The following is a 26508-nucleotide window of genomic DNA, read 5'->3' as shown; positions in this document are numbered from 1 at the left end:
CAAGTATATGCTTGAGGCTGGATTTGAATCCAAGATCTCCTTGAGTCCAGGTCCAGCCATTTGCACAGTGCCACCTCCCTGTGTTCAAAGTCACGTCATGTGAAAGAGAGGTTAGATTTGCTTTTTTTGGCTCCAGAGGACCAAACTCAGGACAAGGAGTAATAGAGCTGATATTTTTACTAGAATTTTATATATATACTTGATGTAAATTTTATATATTTAACATTATTTGCTTATTTATGTTTGGATTATAATTATTAATATAATAGTATTGTAATGCATAATTATATTATGTATAATATTCTATAAATACAATAAATATGATTATTAATTAGTAAATAAATGTTAATATTTTAATATTATTTTGTTTGAAATTTTTATTAGCATAACTATTATATTATACTACATCATTATATTATATGTGGTATAATATAACATAATTAATATTAATTTATATATACTTAATATACTTTAATCTCTTTTATTGCCCATACTTATCCCTTGGTTATTATCTTCGTTTTAGAGAAATGGAAATCAGTGCTCCTGGAGGATCCTTGCTTTGCCCATGATTACATTGATAGTAGATGGAAGAGTCAAGATTCAAACCCAGGTCTTTGCTGACACCATATTTAGTGCTTCTCCTTTCCCCATACTCACATACTACATCACACTGCAAAAATAACAGGCAGATAGATTTTGGTTCAAAATAAGGTCTGATCTCTAAACAATTTGAACTATGCAGTAGAATATTCCCAATGCAATTGGAAATTCCCAATGCAATAAGATGCCTATGAAGAGAGGGAGATGCCTGCTACTGGAGGTATTTGAACACAAAGTAGATAACTCCTCATTGAAGACCTTGTAGAGGGGGTTCAAAATTCAGGTTAAAATTGACCTACAACTTTAAAGTTCATTTCAGGTCTCTAAGGGTCCAGGAATCTTAGTCTCACCCTCCTTCTTGACCTATGAACCAACAACCCTGAAACTTTATACGTTCCATAAGAAAATTAACTTAAGAGGACATACATGTTTACCTAGCTACAAAATCATTCACTAGTAGGACAAGTGCTGGACTTAGAAATCACTTAAGTCTCCTTTTTCTAGGGGAAGCTTATCTTTTTTTGCTCTGATGTCACAAAATTAGAGATTGCTTATTTTATGCCAGAAGCTTCTCTTTTATTTCCAAAAGTTTAATATAGGAAGATTCTTGATTTCTGAAGACCAGTCTAGAGAACCAAAGGAAGCAATGGTCACGATCTGCGTGCTGATTACTCCCCTAATTTAATCTAATGATCTATACTTTTGGCCTTCAAGCAAATCAACAAATTCATGCAGCAAGATAATTGTGGCTTGGGCTGCTACAGAAATTGCTAAACCCAGAGGACGTATCAGAACTTTGAACCTTTATCTCCTCTATGAGACTTCTCCCTTCTTTGCTTATTATTTCCATCTTTATTCATGAACCACTTGACTAAGCCTGGTAGTGTAAGATAAACCTGTGTGAATATTTGCAATCAGAAATGTAAGATACAGGAACTCTTCTTACTCTGTTGGACTGATTAAAAATTTGCTTTGGTCAAGAACTCAGCCAATACCTTCTGAGGGGCCCTTGAAATTTCAGGCAGTGAGTTATGTTCTTTGTGGAGTTAGACTTGCCATTGATGCAGTAGTTTGGATCAACTCTTGTGCCTTTGTGTGACCTTGAGAGATGACTTACATGTTCAGTTTTGACTTTGACTCATGCTCTGACCCTTCCAAGTTCTAGCTTCATTCTTTCAGAAACTATTATTTGAGGAGTGGTTTGAGATTTTGTGAGAAATATTCCTGAGGGATCTTAGCTTATCTGAGAATGTTTTCTGCCTAGTTGTTCCTTTATCCATTAGAATGTAAGCTTCCTGTGAATAAGGAATATTTCATTCTTTGTGCTTATTTCCTCAACCCAATACCTAGCATATAGTAGGTACTTAATAAAGAAAAGATGATTAATCTCACCCACTATTCCTTATCCAGCTCAGATTCTTCCTTATCTACTTGTCTCCTACCCCTTTTTCTATCATGCCCATTCTGATTGTTGATCTGGTATAGAATTCCTAATTTTTTACCCCCAATTTGGAACTCAAAATTAAAAAAAAATATATTGTGACATTTTCAACAAGTAATTGGGAAATATTTGCTCATGATCACACTGCTAGTAGATATTAGAATCACTATTCAAACCCAGGGCTTCAATAAAAAAAAAATATATATATATATATATATATATATATATATATATATATATATATAAATTCCATACCTTTTCTGCCCTCAAGGAAGCCATTATGATGGAGAAAAAACCAAGGGTCTAGGAGTCAGGCGAACTGTATTCTTTTCCTGGCTCTGCCATTTACTATCTATGTAATCATGACCAAATCATTTCCCCTCCCTTGATCTTATTTCCTCATTTATAAAATTGAATATTAGTGAAGATTATTAACCACCTCATGAAGTTGTTTTAAATATTTTTGATGATCTTATTTTAATATACATGTTTTCCTTTGTCATTCCATATATGCTATTTTATGCTTAAAAACGTTATTCTGAGAAATGGGTCAGAGGCTTCATTAGGTTGCTAAAGGGGTTGATGACCCCCCCCCCCAAATATTAAGAACAAGTCTATTTTTCTTTCTTTTTTTTTCATTGTAAAGAACAAGTCTGTTTTTCATTGACTTGGATGACCATTGTTTCTGAGCATCTTTCCTGGTGTACTATGGTCCAAGAATTGGTTCACACATGTCCATGGCTCTCCTCTGCTCCCAAGTGGACAATTATTGTTTTTTCCACTGCTCTCAACCCCCACCTCCTGGACCACAGGTTACATGGGATTATAGGCTCACAGACTTAGAGCTAGAAGGGATTGAAGAGCTCATCTAGTCTAATATTTTCAAGATGAGAAAACTAATGCGCAGAAAAGGCTGCCACTTGCTCCATGTGATGTTCTAAAAGCATTTCTTCAGAGCTACGTCTAACATTCCTCCCACCCAACCCTGGTTTAATGTACCTAGTATTTTAATGTTTCTTTTGTTGTAGACCAAAAGGTGCATTTTAGAAGACGCCCAGTGGTACGTAGTGGAATAAAGAAGGCTGAACTGGGAACAGGGAGGTCTGGCTTCTAGTCCCAGTTCTCCCACCTACTGTGGAATCTTGTACAAGCCACTTGTCACAACTTCCCATCCCTTCTATTGAAAGTCTTCTGTTCAGTCCCAGCTTCAAAGTTACTTCCTTTACTTTGCCTTCCCTGGTTCTCCTAACTGGATCTCATTTCTCGTTTTGATTTTGAAATACATTTCACTCCTCTTTTACCCTTCACACATTACCCACCTTGTGAAAGAGAGAGCATAGATTCAAAGGGAAGAACAAGATATATATATATATCTTATCTATATCTATATCTATATATATCTATCTATATCTATCTATATCTATATCTATATCTATATCTATATCTATATCTATATCTATATCTATATCTATATCTATATCTATATCTATATCTATATCTATATCTATCTATCTATCTATATATATAGACATTGAACAACTAGGTGGCGTAGTGGATAGGGTGCCAGGTCTGGAGTCAGGAAGACTCATCTTTGAGAGTTCAAATCTAATCTCAGGAACATATTAGCTGTGTGATCTTTTTATCCAATTTGCCTCTGCTTCCTCACCTGTAAAATGAGTCAGAGAAGGAAATGGCAAACCACTCCAGTGTCTTTGCCAAGAAAATTCCAAAAGGGGGCACAAAGAATCAGACAGGACTGAAAGGATTGAAAGACACCAACAATATGGAAATTTGTTTTGCTTCGTTATGCATACTTGTTATAAAGATTTTCCTCCCCAAAAGGAGGCAAATGGGAGAGAAAATAAAACTTTGCTAAATGAAAAATAAAGAGAATAAATTAACTGACATTACAGGTAGGCTTCAATCAGTGTGCATATGAATTCCATGAGGTGGTTGCATATATTCAAATTCATTAATTATTAAACATTTACCAGCATATTCCTGAAAAGGAGGAAACAACTTCGAACATCACTATTTCCCTCATGCTATCTCCTCTCATTTCCTGTAAGTTCACGTATAGGAGTTCTATTTTCATCTGTAAAATACAAGATACAGCTCAGTAATTGCAAGTATCATAGAACCTTAGTTAGGATTTCCGAAGACCCCGTCTAGCCCCTGTTGGATTCCATCCCCATAACAAACTTTAGCAAAGCATCATCTAATCTCAAGCTGGACACTTCTGCCCCACCTCATTATGTTGTCTTGGTAAGTCGTCGTGATCCTTAGTTTCTCTATCTATTGAAAAATGGGAGCTGCACTAAGATATTTCAGGTCACTTCTGTCATGAGCATTCCATGTTTCTGAACACTTATAACCTCCTGCTTGACAGGGACCTCATTGCCTCACACTGGCCTCCTGTTCCTTTGATGGGCAGATCTAAGGGTTTGGAAATAACTTTCTTTGTTCCTGCTTCTATCTTCTGAAGTCATCCCCATTTCCAATTTTTATCTCAAGGATGGCGGTTTAAAAATGTGAAAGTATTTGGATAAAGACTCCTTTCATTCACAGGCAGTCAGGGTCATAAAGCTCCCAAACAACACAAACCAATGTCACTTAAGCGCCCTGATGATTTTAGTCAGACTGTGAACACAGGAGCCTGTGGCTCACTCTGATGACAGCATCGACTTTGCTTTAAAGACCAAATTGCTCTTTCCTTGAAAAATCATCATCCTAGGGGTCGAATGCTTTGCTTTCTTCTGGTGTCAGACAGTGGAAGTACATGGAGATGTGTTTTCAAAATACTTATTTTTTTTCCTTTTAAAATCCTCAGTTTGGGTTTTCTGTGGTAAGCTTTCAGTCATTTACTGCTGACATTGAATTACTGAGTTACATGGATTCATGAACTGGGAGCATTTTACTTCTCATTTGGTTGTCTTCTTTTTTCTTGAGCAATAATGATTTACTCATACATTGTATATTCATCAGATTTGATCTCCATCATCATCTTATGATGGAGGTAGTAGTATTATCATTCCCATTTTACAGTTGAAACTTAATTATCATTAATTGCACAAAGCCTTTCCTGATCTCATTAATTATTAGCTCTTCTTTTGTAAGTACTTTGTACCTTTCATTTTATTTTACTAATTTCCTCTTGTAATTACTATATGCATTTGTGTATAAAGAATATAAATTCTTTGAGGATAAAAACGACTTGGCTTTTGCTAACTGTGTGACTCTGAACAAGTAATTTAACCTCTGTCTTCTTTCTTCTATAGCACCTACATCCTAGGGCTTTTTGTGGGAATACAAAGAGATGGTATGTATGTATAAAGCACTTAGCATAATATATGGCCCATAGAAGAAGCTTCATAAGGTAGTCCTTCCTTCCTTCCTTCCTTCCTTCCTTCCTTCCTTCCTTCCTTCCTTCCTTCCTTCCTTCCTTCCTTCCTTCCTTCCTTCCTTCCTTCCTTCCTTCCTTCCTTCCTCCCTCCCTCCCTCCCTCCCTCCCTCCCTCCCTCCCTCCCTCTTCTTTCTTTCTTTCTTTCTTTCTTTCTTTCTTTCTTTCTTTCTTTCTTTCTTTCTTTCTTTCTTTCTTTCTTTCTTTCTTTCTTTCTTTCTTTCTTTCTTTCTTTCTTTCTTTCTTTCTTTCTTTCTTTCTTTCTTTCTTTTTTTTTCTTTTTCTTCTTTCTTTCTTTCTTTCTTCTTTCCTTCTTTCTTCTCGCTCCCTCCCTTCCTTCCTCCCTTCATTCTTCTTCCCTTCCTCCCTTCTTCCCTCCCTTCCTCCTTTCTTTCCTCCCTCCTTTCCTCTCTCTTTTCCTACCTCCTTTCCTCCTTTCCTCCTTCCCTCTCTCCCTTCCTTGACTTTACAAGCAGGGTAAGTTGTCTTGCTCCATATCCGAATAAGAACATTTTTTCTTTCTTGCACATTCACAAGAGCATGGGTTAACATGTCCCTTTCACTGAACCCCTATCCACAGAAAACCCAAGGATTTCCAAGGCTATCCAACGGTAATAGACATCTGCTGCCAGAGGCCTTGGGGAGATAGTCTTGTGTCTGGTCAGCAAGTTGCCTCACTGAGTCACTGTAACAGGATTGATCCTCAGTGCAGCTGTCAGAGTGTAATTGCCTCCTCATTTGTTCCTTCTCACGCCTCCATCTCAGCAGGTCCCTGTATCCTTTGGGATGAAATAATCACTAGCAGTAATGAGAGGCAGCTGCCGCCAAGGGCTCCCATGCCATACCCCCAGACCTCAGAGCCTTATATTTCATGTACATCTTCTCATTTGAAATTATTTTTCATCATATTATAGCTGGGAGACACTTGTGATTATCTCCTAGGATTATCAGCTCATAGCTGGAAGGGATTGTAGAGGACTCTTCCTATTTAGTCCAAACGCCTTATTTTACAAATGAGGAAACTGAGGCTCATAGAAGGGAAGTCATTTTTTCAAAGTCACCAGGTGGTAAGAGACAAGTTCAAGTTTGGAAATAAAATCCTCCAATTATAAATCAGTGCTTTTTCTAAAACCCTTTATGATCTTTCTTCCCTGTGGTACAGTTGTGAGATTAGATGAGCAGGTACAATTTATTAACTCACTTTTTTTTGAGTGGTGGGACAATGTAGACAGGAAGTGAGACAAGGCTAGACATTTATTTCATTGGTGCATATGATTCTTAGTAGGAAAACTTTTTTCATGAATATTATGAGTGGTGTTGATGCTACCAGAATTTAAATAAAACCTCAAAGTTTGCAAAACTCTTAAAAAGAAGCAATTTCACTTAATTCCCCTAGCAATCATGGGAGGTAGCTGCTCTCTAAGTGCTACTTATAGGCAGGTGCTATTATCATCCCCATTTAATGGATGAGGAAACTGAGAGGTTATGTGATATCCACATGGTCAGTAAGAAGCAGAGAATATATTTGAACTCGGGTCTTCTGATTCCTAGTTGATGCTTATTAAGTGTATCATGATTGACTAATTTGTTATTTATAGTCTTAGAGAACTGGAAGGAAGCCCTGATAATTTAGAGGATTTGCCTTTGGACACACAGCTAGGATGTGTTGGAGTATATGACCTTCAACCCTGGCATCCTCATTTGCAGACTGGTCCTCTATCATAATTTTATTTATGAATAAACAAGTATTTAATTTGTTTAAAAATTATCATGCTATGTTTCTCCATCTAAAGAATAACGAGGATGATGATGGCATTTATTAAGCATGTCCTATGTGCCAGGCACTGTGTTAAGGACTTAGCAAACATGATCTCATTTGATCATCACAATGGCCCTGGGATATGTGCTTTATTTATTATTATATATTAATTATCATTCTCATTTTCCCTATTGTGTTGTTGGGTTTTGGGTGTGTCCAACTCTTTGGGACGCCATCTTTGGGTTTTCTTGGCAAAGATACTGAGGCAATTTGCCATTTCCTCCATTTTCTTTTTACAGATGGAGAAACTGAATGAAATGAGTTTAAGTGACTTGCCCAAGATCACAAAGCTAATAATTTTCTGAGGCCAGATTTGAAATTAGGAAGATGAGAATTCCTGATTCTAAGACCAGTAATCCATCCATTGTGCCACCTAGATGCCCTAATGCTAGAGTCGAACTCAGATTTTAACACCAGGTCCAGTGCTCTATCCATTGAGTGATCTGGTGGCTTTACAAAGAGGTCAAGATTTGGAGCGAGAAACTCAAACTGGGTCTAGCTCTGCCATTTACCAACTATGTGACCATAGGTGAATTTTCCCAATCTGCATTTTGATGGTGTTGAACTAGATAGCCTCTTAGATCCTTCCAACTGTAAATCTCTGATCTCATTTCCAGTTCTGTCACCAAATTCAAGAGTACCTTAGAAAGTACATTACCCGCCATGATCCTGTGAGTCAGGGAATGCAAGTGTCAGTGCCTTTCTCTCAGCCCCAGCTCCCCCCTTGTCTTTTATAAGTGAGGAAATGGAGGTGAAGAGAGGTTATAAGTGGCTTCCCCGTGGTCCTGGGACTAGCAAGTGGCAGAGCTGGGATTTAATGCACGTTTTTTTTGGCCAAATTGAGAATTCTTTCCATGATGCCACCTTTCCCCTTGTAGAGTTAAACCTGGTTAATTTAAAAGCCAAGGACTGGCAAAAGTGAACTTTAAATCCAATCCTTTGTTTTCACTGAATTGCTTTTTTTAAAATCATGTCCTATTTTGGAAAAAAAAAAAAAAACACCTAAGATTGGTTAATGTGGTTTCACTATATACTTTAAAAGAACATTATTCTATTTTCAGCCTTAACACGAAATCATGAGGTAACTTTTCTTAGTATTCTTTGTGTGCCTTTCTTAATGGGCTTTCCATTCCCAGCTTTGTATTATGAGGCAGCATGGGATTAGGAATCCGATCTACGTTCTAGGTTTTGTGTCTCACATGAACCAGTTGTATAACCTTGGACAAGTCATTTTCTTTTCTAGTCCTTACTTTTCTCATCTGTAAAGTGAGCGAGTTGGGCTAGATTCTTTCCCAAGTTTCCTTCGAGCTCTGATGCACCCTGTGTTCTATTGGCTGTCTTGTCTTTACTCCTTGATTATAAAATCCAAGAGGGCAGAGATCATGTCTTATCCACATTTGTATGTCCTCCTTTCACATGCCTAGCACAGAGCCTATGTACTGAGTTTGCAATATATTTTTTTGAATCCTGTTAAATCTAGAGAAGTCATTATTAAATGCAATTTCCTTCAGATTCTTCTTATTGTTTAGTCATTCCAGTTGTGTCCTACCCTTCATGAGCCTATTTGGGGTTTTCTTGGCAATGATATAATAGAATTAATTAATTACTATTAATATTAATTATTAATAGTAATTAATTAATAATGGGATATAATTGCCATTTCCTTCTCCAGCTCATTTGGCAGATGAGAAAACGGAAGCAAATAGGGCTAAGTGACTTGTCGAGGGTCACACAGCTACTCAGTGTCCCAGGACAGATTCAAACACAAGATGAGTCTCCTGATTTTAGGCTTAGTACTCTGTCCACTGCACTACCTAGCAGCCTTTTGAATTCTACTTTTTGAGGAGGTTTAAAGATAACCAGATAAAAGGGATTATATAATCAGTGCTATAATGAGAAGGAAAAATAAGATAATAAATTTCTTCTGTTAATTAAAATCAAGGGATAACTAGACTCAGTGGGGTGGGAAATGAAGAAAGCTACTAGCCTTATAATTCTCTGGGATCCTGGGTTCATGTTTGATGTATACCCTGAAAAAATAAGGGGATGAATATGCTGATGATAGAGAATAGAATGCAGAATCACAGAGTTTGAAAAGCTGCCCTAAAAGGGATCTAATGATCTCTGTAGTTGGAACATTTGTTGTTAGTTCCTCACTTTAATTTTACACTTTCAACTTGCCAAAGGGTTTTGTTAACCTCTTGGGAAAAGCAAAGCCTGTTGCCACCATGTGGTGGTCATGGTGGTCATGGTGGTACATTAGGTCCTGGAGGGTCACTCAGCATCACAAAAGGTAGGCATATTGGACTGGGACTCCTATGATGATTCTCCACCCAGACACATTGGGTTTTGCCCATCCATTTCCTTAAAAAAAAAAAAAAAGAACACGAAACAAATTATTTCCTTGTTAATATAATTATATCCTTTAATAAAGTAGATAATAACCTTTAGAGTAATCTTTTAAAGAAACGAATGCTATGGTATCCTTTAGTACATCTTTCTTTTAATCCTTAACTTTTATCTATTAATATGCTTTTTTTAGTGATTAAATCAAATCCTGAGTGCATGTAGTCTTCTGTTTGAATGTTTTCAATTTTATAATTCTCTGTGAACTTTGGTGCCCAAAGTTTGCACCTGTGCTTCATGCCTAGAGCAAATGTTAACATCAAATCTTCTTATCTTTTAGCTAAAAGTAGTTTTGACTCTCCTTATGGTAATTCCTCCCCCCCACCCCCAAACTCACAAGAGGGAAAAGATTACTTTGCCCTGTAAGTCTACTCAGACCTTGAGAACTGACTGCCTTCCACGAGAAATGCGGTAGTCAGAGTTGGGTAATCTAATCAAATTCCATCATTTTCCAGTTGAGGAAATGAAGGTCTAGAGAGATAAAAAGACACACAGCTAATTAATGATAGTGTATGTTGTCCTAGCAATCCTCATTCATCCTTGACCTGGCTAATACCCTAGCCTAGTCATCTATATGGATCTCTCAGTCTCCGTCTGTTTTATGGTCCATATCCTAGCTAGACTGACATTCTTGAAAATTTAAGCCTTAGTACTTAGTGCATCCCAGCTAGACCTGCTCAACAAGGCAATCCTCTCCTGGTATTGTCTAGAGCCATGCTTTTAGATAAATTTCCTTTAAGTGACAACATTTTGTGTTTTATGATCCTTTTCAACACTAGGATTCCTTGTTCCATGTCCCAAGTTTCTTTAACTTTCAATAAAAAAAAGAATTAAAAATTCCTGTGAGAGAGAGAGAGAGAGAGAGAGAGAGAGACAGACAGACAGAGAGACAGAGAGACAGAGAGAGAGAGAGAGAGAGAGAGAGAGAGAGAGAGAGAGAGAGAGAGAGAGAGAGAGAGAGAGCGCTGCTTTTGGCTTTTTTAAATCCCCCTTTTTTTTTAAAAGGAGAAATGTAAATAAATTAAAGTCACAACACATGATCATTTTGGGGACTGGGGCACCCATGAAAATTCATTCTGCCTAAGTACAAAGAATTCCTGAAATGGGGAGAAATCCAGAGAACAAAAGACCCAAACAAATTCCAAAAAAAAAAAAAAAACCACCAAACCAACAAACAAACCAAAACAACCAACCAACCAACAAAAAACAATTGAAGGTCATTCACAGAGCAGGTGAGGATGTGAGGAGTAGTTACAAACACAAAAAAGAGTGGAGCATGGGCATTGGTTCTTAACTGGTTTTGCCAACAACCCCTTACTTTTTCCTCACACATCAGAAACTATTATTCCTATTTATAAACTAGAAAGGAAGAAAAACAGACTCAGTTGGCAAATGTCTTCTCCCTCCCATTTTGTGAGTATCTGCCACCCTGCAATGGGAATATCAGAATAGAAGTCATGTGCCCCTCTTTGTTAGCTATCGGTGCTAGGCAGATACTATTTGGCTCACAATCCCTTTGCTTAGAGTTTCCCTCCTGACTTTACTCCTGCCTTTCTGGTTTCACCCTAAATCTTATTGAGCACCAAATTTCTAGTTTTTATGTCCTCCTCAAAAGCTTTTAGAGGTGAAGATATACCTCCTTCCACTTGTCTAGAGTACAAGTATTTTCTCTGATTTCAGAAAAAAAAGTAATCTGCACGTAGAGACCCCAGAGGGAGTTCAGTGTCAGGGCTTTTCCATTCAGACTGACCCTTTATAGAAATTTAGGGGGAAAGAGTAAGGAAAGATGAATGAATAACATTCATAACCCATATTTCTATCTTGATTATTAGGGGCCTATAGAAGTGAAGGAAGAATAGACTAATGTAGGAAAAATGGGGTTTAATTAAAAGCAATGGAAGGTGGGATGGCGAGAAGCTTAGCCAGTGATGTCTTAGGGTTTTTAGGAGTCATTCTTACTTGAGAGCCTCAATGTTGGTTCCATTCATTTCCTAGACACCAGAGAGCAGACGTCATGCCAGACCCAGGCTCTGGCCTTTGGTCCTCATCCGTATGATCTTTGTCCCAAACATTAGCCACCATGGCCGTCTCACCAGTGACATGCTTGGCCATGTAGCTCCCCAAACCGCCCTGTTATCTGACCCATCTCTCGCGTGTTCAGGCCCAAGGGTCGGCTGCTCTTGGTGGTGTTCTTCCTCAGCTTATTAGCGATGGCACTGGACAGTCACTCTCTATTGATGAGGTCTTAATCATTTGTTGGTGTGAAGGATTTGGGGTGGAGCGCTTGCTCTCCTGGCTGGTCATTCTTTCTGGCTGCAAGGAGTTCACCTCCTGTAGGGTCTCATTGTGCTGGCTGAATTCTTCCATTTCCCGAAGGCTGGGGTTGGCTTTTTGGAGGACCTGGGCATAGGCCTTCAGCAGCTGAATATCTCGCTTCTGTTCTGCCAACTGATATTTCTGCTGGGCTGATGTCTTCTCCAGCTCGGCGATATGCATCTCCTGCTGTTGGACCATGGAGTGTAGATACTTGATGCAGTTGTGGTTGGACAGCTCCCCTTTGGACATCTCGAGGCCACAGCCATGCTTGCAGACCAGAGGGCACTTGGGGTTATGCTCGCAGTTGGTGAGGTGAGCCATGAGGCTGTCGAGCCTCAGGATGGCGCTGCAACCGGCGACGGCATTGTCGCAGGTGATCTGAAGTTTGGACAGCATGTTCCGCATAATTCGGGGGATGGGGCGCAGGTGGGGGCCCGTCACCACGCTTCCATCCACAGGGCACGTCTGCTGCCAAGATGACCCCTGGGAGACGCAGTTATTACAGAAGGCATGCTCGCAGTTAGGGGCCTGCATCGGCTCCTCCAGAACGCCGCGGCAGATGGGGCAGATGAGATCTTCATCCACGTCCCCCAGGAAACGGGCTCTATCGTAACCCATGACTGAAGGCCAAGATCAGACCCTGGCTGGTGGTACGGGGTAGGGTCTGTGTTCACAAGCTCCTAATCCCTTGCCAACTATCCCATTCTTTCATGAGATCCTCCCAATAACCCATCTTGTAAGTTATGCCATGGCTTAGCCTTCTTTCCTGTGGAGAGCCCATCACTAAGGGAATGGCTATGAGATCACAATCAGGGTCTCCAGGTCTAGGAGCATTCTGGGTTCTTTGTGCCCCCAAAGTGGCTGGGGAAGAGGCCACCAAGTCTGTCAAGGTGCTTGGTTCTGGAAGCTCCTAGGGAAGGAGAAAAACTATGAAGCTCATCTTTTCAAGGTGATCATTTTTTATAATTGCCAAATTCTGTGATTTTTTTTTCTTAATCTTCACACTTCTTGATCTTTCTGGGTATTTGACAAAGACAATCGGCATAATTGATCCATTTTTTCTCTTGAAGGCTCATTCCATTGGACAAAGAATTATAAAGAGGGGGGAAACCCATCAGCTGGGGAATGTCCAAGTTAATAGTCTCTATGTAAGAGATGATGAGCAGTAAGGGTTCAGAAAAACCTGGAAAGTTACATGAACTGAAACTACGTGAAGTAAGTGGAAGCATGAGAACATCATACAGAGTGATAGGAATACTGTACAATGAGCAACTATAAATTTGTATTCTCAGTAATGTAATGATCCAGAACAATCCCCAAAAGCTCATGATAAAAAATGTCATGTTTACAAAGAAAAATCTGATGGAGTCTCAATCCAGACCAAAGCAGACTTTTCACTTTCTTAATTTTTGTTTGAGTTTCCTTCCATGAAAGGATTAATTTAAAAACATGTTTTACATGATTTTACACGATAAAATCTGTATCAGATTTATTTACCATCTCAGCAGTGGGCAAGGGGGGGAAGTGTTGAGGAGAGACAGAAATGAGGAAGAGAATTTGAGAGTCAAAATTATTTCCAAAATGTTTGAAATTGTATTTACATATCATTGGAGGGGAAATAAAATACAATTTTACAAATTTAAAATATTCTCTCCATTTCTGTTTTCATGACACTATTTTCTTGGGTCTCCCCCTACCTATCTGGCATCTCCTTTTCCATTTCCTTTGCTGAAACATCATCCATGTCATGCCCCAAAGTTTCTATCCTGGGATAGATTCTCTTCTGTCTACTATTTCATTTGTTGATCTCATCATTTCCCATGAAGTTATCATTTCTATGCAGATAACCACTATATTTATATATCCAGACTAATCTATCTCCTGAGTTCCAATACTGCATTACCAGCTTTTTGTTGTTCAGTCATTTCAGGAGTGTCTTACTCTTTGTGACCCTATTTGGAGGGTTTTTTTGGGAAGATACTGGAGTGGTTTGCATTTTCCTTTCCCAGCTAATTCAACAGATGAGGAATCTAATGCAAACAGGGTCAAATGATTTGCTCAGGGTGACACAGCTAGGAAATGTCCAAGACCAGATTTGAACTAAGGAAGATGAGTCATCCCAAGTCTGGTGCTATCTGCTATGCTATCTAGCTGCCTAGCATTACACACTACCTATTGGCATGCTAGACAGCTAGTGTGGTGGGTATGGAGGTAGGTCACTGTACCCAGTGCTAGATTTGGTTGAAGTCGTGGTTACTTTTAATTCATTTTCTGTCTTTATTTTTTATCCCTTGTTCTAAGAACTAGCTCTTCAGGGAGCTAAAGTGATCTAAGAGGAAACTATTTCAATAAAATTAATTTTAAATCTTTATTACCATTTTTCTTGAGCACACATGAGACCAGTGCCTTCTTTACTGTAAGATCACCCAAGTAATGGACATTCAGAGAGCTGAACCTCACTGAATAAAGGATTTTGCTTGAAAGAAGCAAAGAGATTTTTGAGGAAATTTCTAGCTCAGTAACACAAATTCTATGAATATATAGTTATACAATTATACAAATAAATTGCCAATATAATCCCTAGTAGTAACTCCCAAATTATAAGGTGCTTGCAAATTGGATGGAATTCACTTCTCTCTTTTGTGTCCAGGTGAACTTTGGGGAAGACTGTGAAGTCTTCCCTGATCTAAACCAGGCAGACAGAAAAAACCATGAATAGGAGGTTAGATGAAGATACTACTAACGCTGCTTCAACTATCAGTAAAAGAAAAAAGAAGAGTTCACCTCTCTGTGAATCCTCATCTATTTCTGGTCAGCTCAAGGTTGCTCCTCAGAAGATGTAGGTGACTCCTTAGCTCTCCTTGGGTTGGTGGAAATCATAGATCTGGGGAGACCTGAGAAACTTCGAGTCCATCACCTTCATTTAAAGATGAAGTCAGAGAAGCTCCAAGACTTATCTGAGTTCAAGAAAGTAGGGCATACTTTCCAGAAGGAGGACTTGAACCTAGGACACAGATCCAATATTTTTTGCATTGTATTATGATGCTTCATCTGAGCTTTTTGTCAGAGATGAGAACTAGCTGGAGGTACCTTCTCCTTTTTTAAAAACATTTTTTAAGGGAGCCAGTATTGGATCAAGGAGGTACTGCCCTGTTAACAACAGAAAGCTTCCTCCTCAGTCTGGTTATTTGATTCCTGGAGACTCCCTTTCTACAGACCTGTTGTGTTTGCTGTTTTTGAGTTGTTGAGGTCCCAGTTTATTTTACCTCCCTTTCCAAATAGCTAATATAGAATGTCAAGGATGATTGAACAGGTGGTTTCTACCATCTTCTTCAATGGATTATGAGGGGAAATGGCTGAGCCCAACTCAGTGAATTAGAAGCAAGACCAAGGCTAGAATTTGGGTCTTCTGATTCTCATTCTGTGTCCTTTCTATTGTACTGGATTGTTTCTGTTGAAAACACATTCTGTAGTTTTGGTGTTTGCTTTGGGATGATGGGATGATCCTTGGTGAACCTTTTCTCAGTTAGAGTGCCCAGAGGACAAACGTTACTAGAAAAAGTTGAGGGAGAAAGTGCTTGCTTTGGGTCACTGGTCATAGGAGTGGGGCATGCAAAAAAAAATGTCGTCAGATGTTTGGACGAGGGGGAATGGAGCAGCTCCCCAAGTGCCAGCTCTGCACGCGTGCCATATCTTTGCCAGTGCTGCATCCAATCAGGTTAAAATCAGAAATAGAGAGCAATTTCTACATCATGAATGGTACCTTCAAAAGGATTACCTTTTTATGGAAGGAATATATTCTATCTAGATATGACCCAACAAAAGATTAAATGACCCTTCAGAACACAGGGTTTATTGTTTTTTTTTTAAATTGCTTTCTTAAGGATGCAATCCGATTGTTAATTGTAATGACCCATAGTTCACTTTTGCCTTGATTCAGCAAGACACAATTAAGTCTGGGTGTATCCCCCTGGTCAGAGAGTCTAATTTTACAGCATTAGAGCTCATACAATAGATTACCTGTAGTTTTTTTAAAAGAAAGGTATTATGCTGGTATTGATTGGCTTTAATTTGACACTTGACTGAAAGGGGAAAAAAGAGCTTCTTAGTAATTCAGTAGTATTGATTTACCCTGGATGTAGGGAATAGGTTGGTAGTTGTTTCGTCTTCCAGGGGGGAAAAATAAGGAAGAGAATTGTACGCTTACATCTGTCTCTTTTATCTTTGGAGCTCATGCTAGAAGAAGTGGGATCCCTTTTAATTAGTAGAAGTAGAATCCTTTTTTAACAAGGATCCTTAGAGAACAGAGTCCAACACTCTCACAGGCTCAGGCTGGTTTATTGACCTGTCCAAGGTTAGAGAGGCAGAGTGGGAGTTTGAATGGGGTCCTTTAGCTTCAAATCCAGGGTTTTCTTCACTGCCCCAAACAGGGGTTATGGAGAAAGGATCCTTTTGTTCCTGGCCTCATCAGTGGAGCAAAGTACTAGTTGATTGAGTTGTTTGAATAACTTAAAAAAGGAAAGACAGTTTGTTAGAATGGCAAGAACACTGGATTTGGAGTGGGAAGTCCTGAGTTTGCTCTTAACATTTCTTAAGGTAAGTCCAGCCTAAGACCAGGACTTAAATGCAGGACTTCTGACCCCCAAGTCCAATGTTTATTATTATTGTTTATATAATGTTTATCATTATTGAACTATGAAATGGGGATGACATTACCAGTCTGATCTCAGAAAAGCCACTTCCTCTCTTTTGGCCTCAGTTTCCTCACCTGTAAAACAAGTGAGTTGGAATAGATACCCTTTGAGGTCCTTTTTAGTTCTAGATCCATGATTTTAATATTAATCCTGTCCCTTTACCTATCAAATGATATAAAGGATTTGTGTTTATTATTTTATAACCATAAAATATAATATAAATGTGAACTATTATTAAAAAGAAACCCTTTATAAAAATAAAATTGTGTAATTGCATTTGCTCTGATCTTGTTGGATGGTAGTCAGGAGTTTTAATGAAATGTTTAAAAATTCAGAATGCTGTGTGCTAATTAACTAGCTAATCCATAGAAGAGCTCAGTGAATTAGCAGCCATTGTCACCCATGTTTAATAGATGAGACACTAAGGAGCAGGTAAAATAATTTTTCTGAGTAAAAGTCAGGATGGTAGCTCCCAGGCCTGTGCTTAACTACTCTCATATTCAATCAATTCAATCCCACCAATGTCAATATTGTAAATCTCATGTTTGTGTTTATGAAATAGCAATTGATTCAATCTATTGTCCACATTTATTCTCAGATCATAAATTTGAAACTTGAAGGGAATTTAAGAAGACAACTAATTGAACTCTTTCATTTTAGAGATGAGGAAACTGAGGTCCATAGAGGCTAAATGGTCTGTCCTAGATTATACAACACGATTTGAATTTGAATCCTCTACAAGGGTATGTTTATAAATATTTAAACCAGGACCCATTAAAAAACAGACAAAAAAAACCCCTTGCCTTTTGTCTTGGAATTGATGTTAAGTATTGGTTCCAAGGCAGAGGAGTTGTAAGGGCCAGGCAGTTGGGGTTAAATGACTTGCTTAGAGTCAAACAACTTTGAACTCATGTCCCCCATCTCTAGATCTGACTTTCTATCCACTGAGCTACCAGGCTGCCCTAGCAGGATGTCCTTTTTGGTTTATAGGTACTCCTAAGGTTTGCTTCCATCCCTTCATTAAGTCTGGATAATCAACAACACGAGGAATCAAGCACTGATTTTGCTTTCACTGAAAATCTAACATGGTTAGGGTTTCTAGACCCCACTGACTCCAAAGCCAATGCCTTTAGGGGTTTGTTGAAGCTATTATTGGAGGGGTGATTCTACCTGGATTTCCTCCACCTTGGCTTTACTTTAAGTCTGGGCAATTCATGGGAAGAACCTAAATGAATCAACATTATGCAATCACAGAGTTTGTCAGAAGGGATTTCAGAGTCATCTGACCCAAAGCTCAATAGGAATCTCCTCTTTAGCCTGCCTGAGAGGTATTCTTGCATCCTCAGCAGGAAGGCTTCTATCCTTAAGAGGTGACTCACTCCTTTCCTAAGGAGCCCATCCCCTTCAGAACATTTCTAATGACTACTTAAACCAAACTTGGTTTGTCTGTAACTTGCAGCCACAATCCCTACTTCTGCCTTTAGGGGGTCAGTCAGGGCAAGTCTGGTCTTCCTTAGGATAACCTTGGTAGACTGAGGTCATATCTTCTCTAAATATTCTTTTTCCTTGGCTAAACCCCCCCCCCCCCAATTCTGCAGGTACTCTTGAATGCCAAGATTTCCCATTTCCTCCATCCTGGTGGCTCTCTTCTGGATAACATTCTACCTTGTTGATTCTATACAACAAAGAATAAATGATGTACTGGTGGTTCCTTTAATTTTTAATAATAGTGATGAAAGTTATATATATATGTATATATATATATTTTTGGGGGGTTTGAACTTGGTATTTCATTAGTGTTAGAAACTCCATGGTGAGAAAAACCACTTGTTCTCCCAACGTAGAAACTGTTCTGGGGCAGCTAGGTGACATGGTGGATAGAAATTGGGAAGACCTGAGTTCAAATTTGGTCTCCTCTTTCTAGCCGTGTGACCCCTTGGCTTATGGATTAACCTCAATTGCCTAACCATCACTGCTATTCTGTTTTAGAATTGATGCTAAGATAGAAGAAGAATATTTTTTATGAAAACAAAACAGAGAACAAAAACCAAAATTGTTCTGCAGGATTATTGTCATAAGAGACTCGTCTGGGGACAGTGCGATGTTAAATGACTTGGCCAGAGTCACACAGTCAGTACAGGGCAAGGGAAGGGAGGTGATGATCCTTGGTCTTCTTGGCACCAAAGCAGGGTCTTTTCCCACCACCATGTTGAATTTCTGAAAACTACAATAGCTGATGCTAAAGTATATAATAGGCAAGGTACCAAATAGCTTACATTCATGATTTCATTTCCTTGCTTGACAACTTTGCTTTTGACTATGAGTAAGATGAGCAACTGAAAAAGCTACTTTTACTTTGAAAAAGAAGAGACTTAGTTGGGGATTTGGTCGAAGTATGGGCTTGTACTAGATGACTTCTGATCAGTCAGATGCAGGAGTGAATGAATAATAGTCATAATAGAGGGAGTGGCAGAGTGGCTGGAGACTTGGTTGAAGCCAGGATGATTTAGGTTCAAATCCTTCCTCTGACACCTAGTGACTGTATGACCCTGGGTTAATTCCTTCACTTCTCAGAGTTCTAGGAAGCAGCAAAGGTGCCTACCTGAGTTAGGATTGGGAGCTTCCTCACCATGGAGTTAGTTCCCTGTACCAAAGCAATCATAAATCTGGTCCTTATTCCTATCCTAATAATAAGGGGAGATAGGGAATGGGAGTATAATGCATAGAGAGCTAGACTTCCACTAATAATAATAATAATAATAATGATAATAATGATGATGATGATGATGATGATGATGATGATGATGATGACAGGTTCAAATCCCATTTCTGACACCTAATCTTGTCACTTAACCTTTATATATCTCAGACTATACCACAGGACAGTGCTGATCTGAATTGGTAGAAATGGTAATAAATGGTAATAAAAACAATGACTCTATTTTATTAATTACATAGATAGTGTGTAATTAGAATTTTGTACTCCAGGACTCCATGTCCCAGAATCCCACTTTCATCCTCCCTTTACATCCTTACGTCTTGGAGATAAAATTCTGTATCTCTGCCCCCTCTTCTTTCTTTTCCTGTTCTTGTGGTTGGGAAAAACTTCTTTTCACTCAGGCTTTACTTTGGTCTTTTTATTTGCTCTACTTCAAGTGATTATTAATAATAAATCTTATACAATGTAATACTTGGAGTTAGTGGATATTAATTTTAATCTTATACTATAATAATATAATTAATTATAAACAATGACTATAAAATATTAAGTATGTAATAGTATGATATATAATTCTATTAATAATAGTAATTTTGCTATATAACTATGTTGTTGTTCAGTCATTTCTGACTCTTCATGACCTCATTTGGGGTTTTCCTGGCAGAGATCCTGAGAATTTGTTGTTTCCTCCTCCAACTAATTTTACAGTTGAGGAAACTGAGGCAAATACCTTTAAGCAACTTGACTCGCATAGCTAGTAAGGGTCTGAGGTTGGATTTGAACCCAGGAAAATTAGTCTTCCTGACTCTAGGCTTGTTCCTCTACCACCTAACTGCCCTCCATTATAACTCTAAATGGGGACAATGGTACTTAATTTTTTTTCATTGATTTATTAATTTAAATAAAACATTTTTCCATGTTTCCATGATTCATTTTCTTTCTCTTCCATCACAGAGCTGAAAAGCAACTCCACTGGGTTAGTCAAATATTATCATTGAATACATATTTCCATATTATTCATTTTTGCAATAAAACAGTTGATTGAAACTAAATCCCCAAATTGGGACAATGGTACTTTGAACCTTCAGCAATATACATCCTCCCTTTGCCAGTCTAGCTACCACCCCATTTACCCCTCCTCACTGGGTGATTCTCATCCAGATTTTTTCACAAATAATCTCTGGAAGACTTCCAAGGCTTTCTAGATACCTTGGCAGCTTTGGGGCTCTTATTTGTTGTTGTCCATTTCTTTCTCTTTGTCAGTATCATCTTGCACAAAGATCCCACCCTTGGAAGCTTTGACCTCTTCTCAATAACTGGGCGATTCCCTTCTCTTTTTAACTCTTCTGAGATCCTAGCTCTATGATTCTCAGCCCCTTGAATCTCCCTGGGAGAAATGTTGATGTAAAAAAAAAAGATGGGCTTTGGAGGCAGGGAGCATCTGGAAATTGATTATGACAATCACCAACAGCAATAACGATAATAGTACCTACAACGCACACATCTAGATGCTTTCAGATTTATAAAATGCTTCCTCCCTTGGCAGCCCAGCAAACCATCAACAATATAGGAATAAGCCTTGCTGGGAGTTAAGAGCCCCAAACCCCAGACCTTAGCAGCCCACCACAATTTATGTAAAGCTTTTTATTATAACTCTGGGGAGTTTCTCGGGTATTAGCATATTTTAGAATCTCTTATCAGCACTTCAAGGATAACAGAGTTGGGGCTGAACTAGTTGGGTCTATCAAAGAACAAACAAAGTCTATTTGCACATCCAAAAAAAAAAAAACAGCTGGGAAGAGGGAAAGGCCTTATCTGGAGGAGATTGGAGACCTCACACTTTCTATTCTTCTGAGTGCAATGACAGTCTGTTTCCAGGGACCCTGAAAGAACCAGCCTTTACTCAGAATTGTACCAGACCCCTCTCCCTGGCCCCAACTCACTCTACCCAAGGGGAAAAGAACCCAACCCACCAGCCACTCTTTCCCCTTGAAAAGGCACCAGGCTTTTCTAATTGATGCGGGGATACTTCCTGCTGGGGAAGGTAATATCTCTGTAGGGCTGTGTTTGTGTCTTCCTTGTGTGGCTCATTAGCCTTGCGTAGCCATGGGAGCCTGGCACCATCTGGATGACCCAGGCCATTCTGGGAGAGCGGGCTGACCTGGGTGGAGGCTGGCTCAGCCTTATTAAGAAGCCCTGTTCTCACCCCCTAAGATGCCACAGGGATTTGGAAATCAAAGGGCATAGATCCCTCAGAGATTTTTTTTATCCCCTGGAGATTCTCATTTGGAAAACAAATTAGCTGGCCTGATAACCGCAAAATGGAAATAGGTCCAAGGCGGATTTCTAGACCTCCTCCCCCCCCTTCGCTCTCCCCCACACCCCAACGTCCTTCCTGGGGCGGGGGCGGGGGGATTTTAATGTCTACAACCTGGTAGGGGAGATATGTTGCCTGCCAGGATGAAAATTCTGTGTTCTAGCTCTAACAGCCTATGTTCCCCAAATTCATATGCAACCACCCTTTATTAAGCGCTAAAGATGCACAAGGCTCTGTTCTGAGGGTCCTTTCTGTTCCTTTGTATGCTCTCTATCCCAAGATCTTTCCCAGTTCTAACATCTCATCCAGCTCCCACGAGGAGCCTTTCCAACTCTAGCAGGTCACTCTATTCTACTCCACTATCTCATCATGTTCTGCGTGCTAAGGTTCCTCCCAGCCCAAACCTTCCGCGTCTGATTTCTCTCTGGGCAGCGGAATGGTCTGAGGCTTCAGCCTATTGCCACTTAGCTGTTGGGAATTCCCCGCCCGCTCTGTGTTAGGGGTCCAGAACGCTCGGACCCGACAGAAGTACGAAAGGAATAGCTAGTGCAAAACCAGGTCTGAAGAGAGACCAGAGACTCTCAGAAACTCATTTTGGGGGAAAGGTCTTGCCTCTTTCTGCTGAGATGAAATTTTATACACAGACCCAGGAAGATTCCTTTCCTAGAGGGTCACGGGTGAGAACGATTCAGGGAAGAGAGGGAGAGCTATGAAAGCCTCAATTGATCTCAGACTCCCAGCAGACCACACCAAGAGCTCTGTTTCTCAGCAGATCTGGCAAAGGTCCACGGATTACTGTATGAGGCCAGATTGTAGGAAATGGGTTTGAAGAGGACACCCCATATGCTTAGATGGTGATGAGCAGCCACTCACTCTAGACAGTGCAAATAGTGTCAGACACTGTGCTCAGTCCTTTATAATTTTTAACTCCTTTGATTCTTGCAAGAACCCTGTGAGGTAGGTGCTCTCATTATCCTTATTTTACAGATGAGAAAATTGAGATAAACAAGGGTAAAATGACTTGCCTAGGGTCACATAGCTAGAAATCATCATCATCATCATATACAATACATAACATTTATATAGCACCCACTGTATGTTCAGGCACTGTGCTAAGTGCTTTTACAATGATTATTTCTTTCATCCTCACAACAATTCTACTAGATAGATGCTTCTATTATGCCTATTTTACAGTTGAAGAAACTGAGGAAAACAAAGTTAAGTGATTTGCTTAGGGTCACACAGCTAGCAATAATAATAAGAAATATTTATATTTACATAATATAATTATATGATATAAAATATTTTTATTTTTCATATACTTTTATTATTAATGTATTTTCATTTCATTTTATATATTTATATATTTTATACTTTAATATATAGAAAATTCATATTTTATGTTATTTTGTATATTTTATTTTATATTCTTTATATATGTCATATGTAGAAAATGTATATTTTATATTATTTTATATACTTTCTATAATATATAATATATAGAAATTTTACATTTTATATTATTTTATATATTTTATTTCATATACTTTCTATAATATAATATATAGAAACTTTATATTTTATATTGTTATATATTAAATATACTATATAATATATAGAAATTTTATGCTTTATATTTTACATATATATTGTATTTTATATATTTTACATAATATGTAATATATAGAAAAGTTATATATATAAATAATTGATATTTATATATATTCAGGCACTGTGCTATGTGCTTTACAATTATTATCTCCTTAGATCCTCAAAACAACCTTGTGGTGTAGTTGCTATTATTATTATTATTATTGCCATTTTACAGATAAGGAAAATAAGGCAAACAGAAGTTTAAGTGACTTGCCTAGGGTCACACAGTTAGGAAATGGCTGAGGCTGTATTTGAACCCAGGTTTTCCCAATTGCAGGTCTTACTGTTTTATCCAGTGTCCTGCTGGAGTATATATGTTCAGTTATGCCTAGACACAGTGGTGGTCTTATAACCTTAATAATGGAAAACATGGTATAGGCCCTTGTTTTCTTCTGGGATAAAACTACTTTTAAAATGTTATTTTAGAGAAAGAACACAGAATCATTAGATTAGAAATCTAGAACTGAAAGGGACTTTGGAGGCCATCTAGTCCAATCCCTTAGAAGTGAAGCAAAGACACCTTAAGTAGCTTGTCCAGGTCCCCACAGATAGTAAGATCCAGTGGCAGGATTTGAACCCAAGTCTTTTGACTTCAAAGCCAGTTCCTTTTCCATTCTACCTTACTGCCTCTATTTTGGGCTATTGGAACTTAAAACATGGCAGCAGGGATCTTGTTTCCTCATCCTTCCTTTGAGGTTCTGACTTGGGGAAAGGATTTTGCCTTTGGTCATGATGCTAATCATTGGCAGTCAGGAAAAGAAACCAGGTCTGCTTCAAGGGCAAGGCCATTTGCATTGTACCATGCTGGTATATTAGAAGATAGCTGTGATGACAGTGCTTAATTTAGACCAGACTTTTAACTCAGGCTGAGCAATGAGTTCTTTTGGCTTTAGTTTCTAAAATAAAGAGCCTGTTAAAAGTACTTAAACTCCCCTGGCAGGTATAAACAATAGCACTAGGGGCAGCTAGGTGGCTAGTGGATTGAGAGCCAGACCTGGAGATGAGAGATCCTGGGTTCAAATCTGACCTCTGTGACCCTGGGCAAGTCACTTAACCCCCATTGCCTAGCCCTTACTGTTCTTCTGTCTTGGAACCCATAAAAAACATTGATTCTAAGATGAAAGGTAAGGATTAAAAAAAAAAAACCAACCCAGCAACAATATTAGTGTTGAAAATGGAAGCTAATGGATGGTCCATTGCTTCCCATTCTATCCTCCTTGCTGCATCCCAGGTAAGGTTCTTGCTCTTTCCTCCTCCTCTATAGCCTCATCCAAGAGATTTCTCCATGGCATCTCTGGATCATTGTCTCTTCATCATGAAGCAGTGCCCTGGGAGTCAGAACTGTTGTTTTTAGTTCTGGTTCAGACCCAGGAAAAGAGAATGCCCCAAAGTCTGGCTCATGTGATATATCACCATTTCCAAAAATGCTTCCCTGTCTCTTCTCTGCTTAGATGACCCTTTTCTGTCCATCCAGGCTCAAATCCAGCATTACCTATTCAATGAAGCTTTCTCTTGCTCTGTAGTCCTGACTTCAGTTCATCAGTGATTGTCTTCTTTTAATAATCCTCCATTCTTTGGATGTACCTTACCTCCCTGTCCCACTACCATCAGACTGGGAGCTGTGTGAGAGCAGAGACCATTTCTTTTATCCATATAGTTCTCTAGAGGGGAGACAGAAGCAAAAGATCTCCTGCTCTCATGGGGTTTACATTTTATAAAGGCAGATATTAGAATAGATAGGTCTAAACATATTTGAAATAGGAACAAAGTAAGCTTAGGTGGGAAGGCACTAGAGAGGGTGAGGAGAAGGAAGGGATTCTAGAAAGGCTTCATAAAGAAGGTGATTCTCAAAGGAAACTGGGGGATTCCAAGAGGCAGAGGTAAGGAGGAGCACATTTCTGGAATGGGGGACAAGAGAGCCAGTACAAAGTTCCTGATTGGGAGATGGAATAATGGGTGTGAGGAATGGCAATAAATCCATTTGGGCTAATTTACCCATTTTCTAGAAGGGGACACTATATTAAAGAAAGCAGAGAAATAGGATTGGGCCAGGTTAAATGTTAAACAATGGAGATGGCATTTGATTCTAGAGGTAATAGAGACTTACCTGAGAGTAAGAAGCATGGTTTTGATAGTCAGATTTAAGTCTGGTAATTTGTTGTAGTTGTTTTAGTCATTTTTAGTCATGTCTGATTTTTCATGTCCCCCTTTGGGGTTTTCTTGGCAAAGATACTGGAGTGGTTTGCCATTTCCTTCTCCAGTTCATTTGACAAATGAGGAAACTGAGGCAAACAGGGCTAAGTGACTTGCCCAGGGTTGCACAGCTAATATGTGTCTGATGTCAGATTTGACCTCAAATCTTCTTGACTCCAAGTCTGACACTCTATCCACTGTACCATCTAGCTGTATTAATTGATATTTAACAATCAAATAGGCACTTGTTAGTAGACTTAAAGTTAAAAGGGTCCTTAAAGGTCCAAGGATGTCAAAGTTACAAATGTGCTTACCAAATGCTGCTTTCAGTGCTCTGGTTTGGGCTATCCCAGATTAAAATGTAAATGGGAAATATTTAACAAAAATAAATAAAATTTAATAGCCCATAGATAAAATTTATAAGTGGTTTTTCTAAGTCGAATATGCTGCCCTCATGAATTCTTATTTGCAGTTTAGTGGTTCCCATTTCTGCTTGAGTTTGATATTACTGATCTAGTCTATCTCTTCCTCTATTTTTTTTTAACCCTGGACTTCCTTCAGAACGAATACTGTGTATTGGTTCCAAGGCAAAAGAGTGGTAAGAGCTAGGCAATTGGGGTTAGGGGGACTTGTCCAGGGTCACACAGCTAGGAAATACTCGAGTTCACATTTGAACCCAGGACCTTGCATCTCTAAGTCTGGTTCTCTTATCACTCCCCAATGGTTTTACAGATGAGGAAACAGAGTATAGATAGTTAAGCAGCAGATACTATATGCTACCTATTCTAAGTACTCCTTAGAGGTATTATTACTTAATCATTAAATAACAAGTGAGTGGAGGGCAGCTAGGTGACTCAGTGGAAAGATACAGGAAGTCCTGTGTTCAAATATGGTGTCATACATTCCTGGCTGTGAGATCCTGTGCAAGTCACTTATCCCCCATTGCCTAG

At 38.9% G+C, this 26508-nt stretch overlaps 2 protein-coding genes across 4 annotated transcripts in view; one reads left to right on the top strand and one right to left on the bottom strand.

Moving 5' to 3' along the window:
- SORCS2 (sortilin related VPS10 domain containing receptor 2) overlaps window positions 1-26508 on the top strand; it is a 1375930-nt gene that overhangs the window by 167759 nt on the left and 1181663 nt on the right. For 2 of the 3 annotated variants that reach the window (XM_056802395.1, XM_056802396.1), the window contains exon 1: window positions 12778-12931. The exons of the other annotated variant lie outside the window; for it this stretch is intronic. The gene's annotated coding sequence lies outside the window, so the exon portion shown is untranslated. Of the gene's footprint in view, window positions 1-12777; window positions 12932-26508 lie in introns of those variants that run through there. 3 annotated transcript variants of the gene reach the window in all.
- Window positions 9399-12729, bottom strand: LOC103103111 (E3 ubiquitin-protein ligase NRDP1). The gene is given in 4 exon segments (XM_007496780.3): window positions 9399-9624; window positions 11626-11782; window positions 11784-11883; window positions 11886-12729. Coding segments are annotated over 3 exon segments (963 nt in total). The 5' UTR covers window positions 12601-12729; the 3' UTR covers window positions 9399-9624; window positions 11626-11634.

Source organism: Monodelphis domestica, chromosome 6 (assembly GCF_027887165.1).
Source record: "Monodelphis domestica isolate mMonDom1 chromosome 6, mMonDom1.pri, whole genome shotgun sequence".
In the NCBI taxonomy this organism is placed as follows: Eukaryota; Metazoa; Chordata; class Mammalia; order Didelphimorphia; family Didelphidae; genus Monodelphis; species Monodelphis domestica.
The sequence above is the reverse complement of the archived record's forward strand: the minus strand, read 5'-3'. Positions and strand labels throughout refer to the sequence as shown.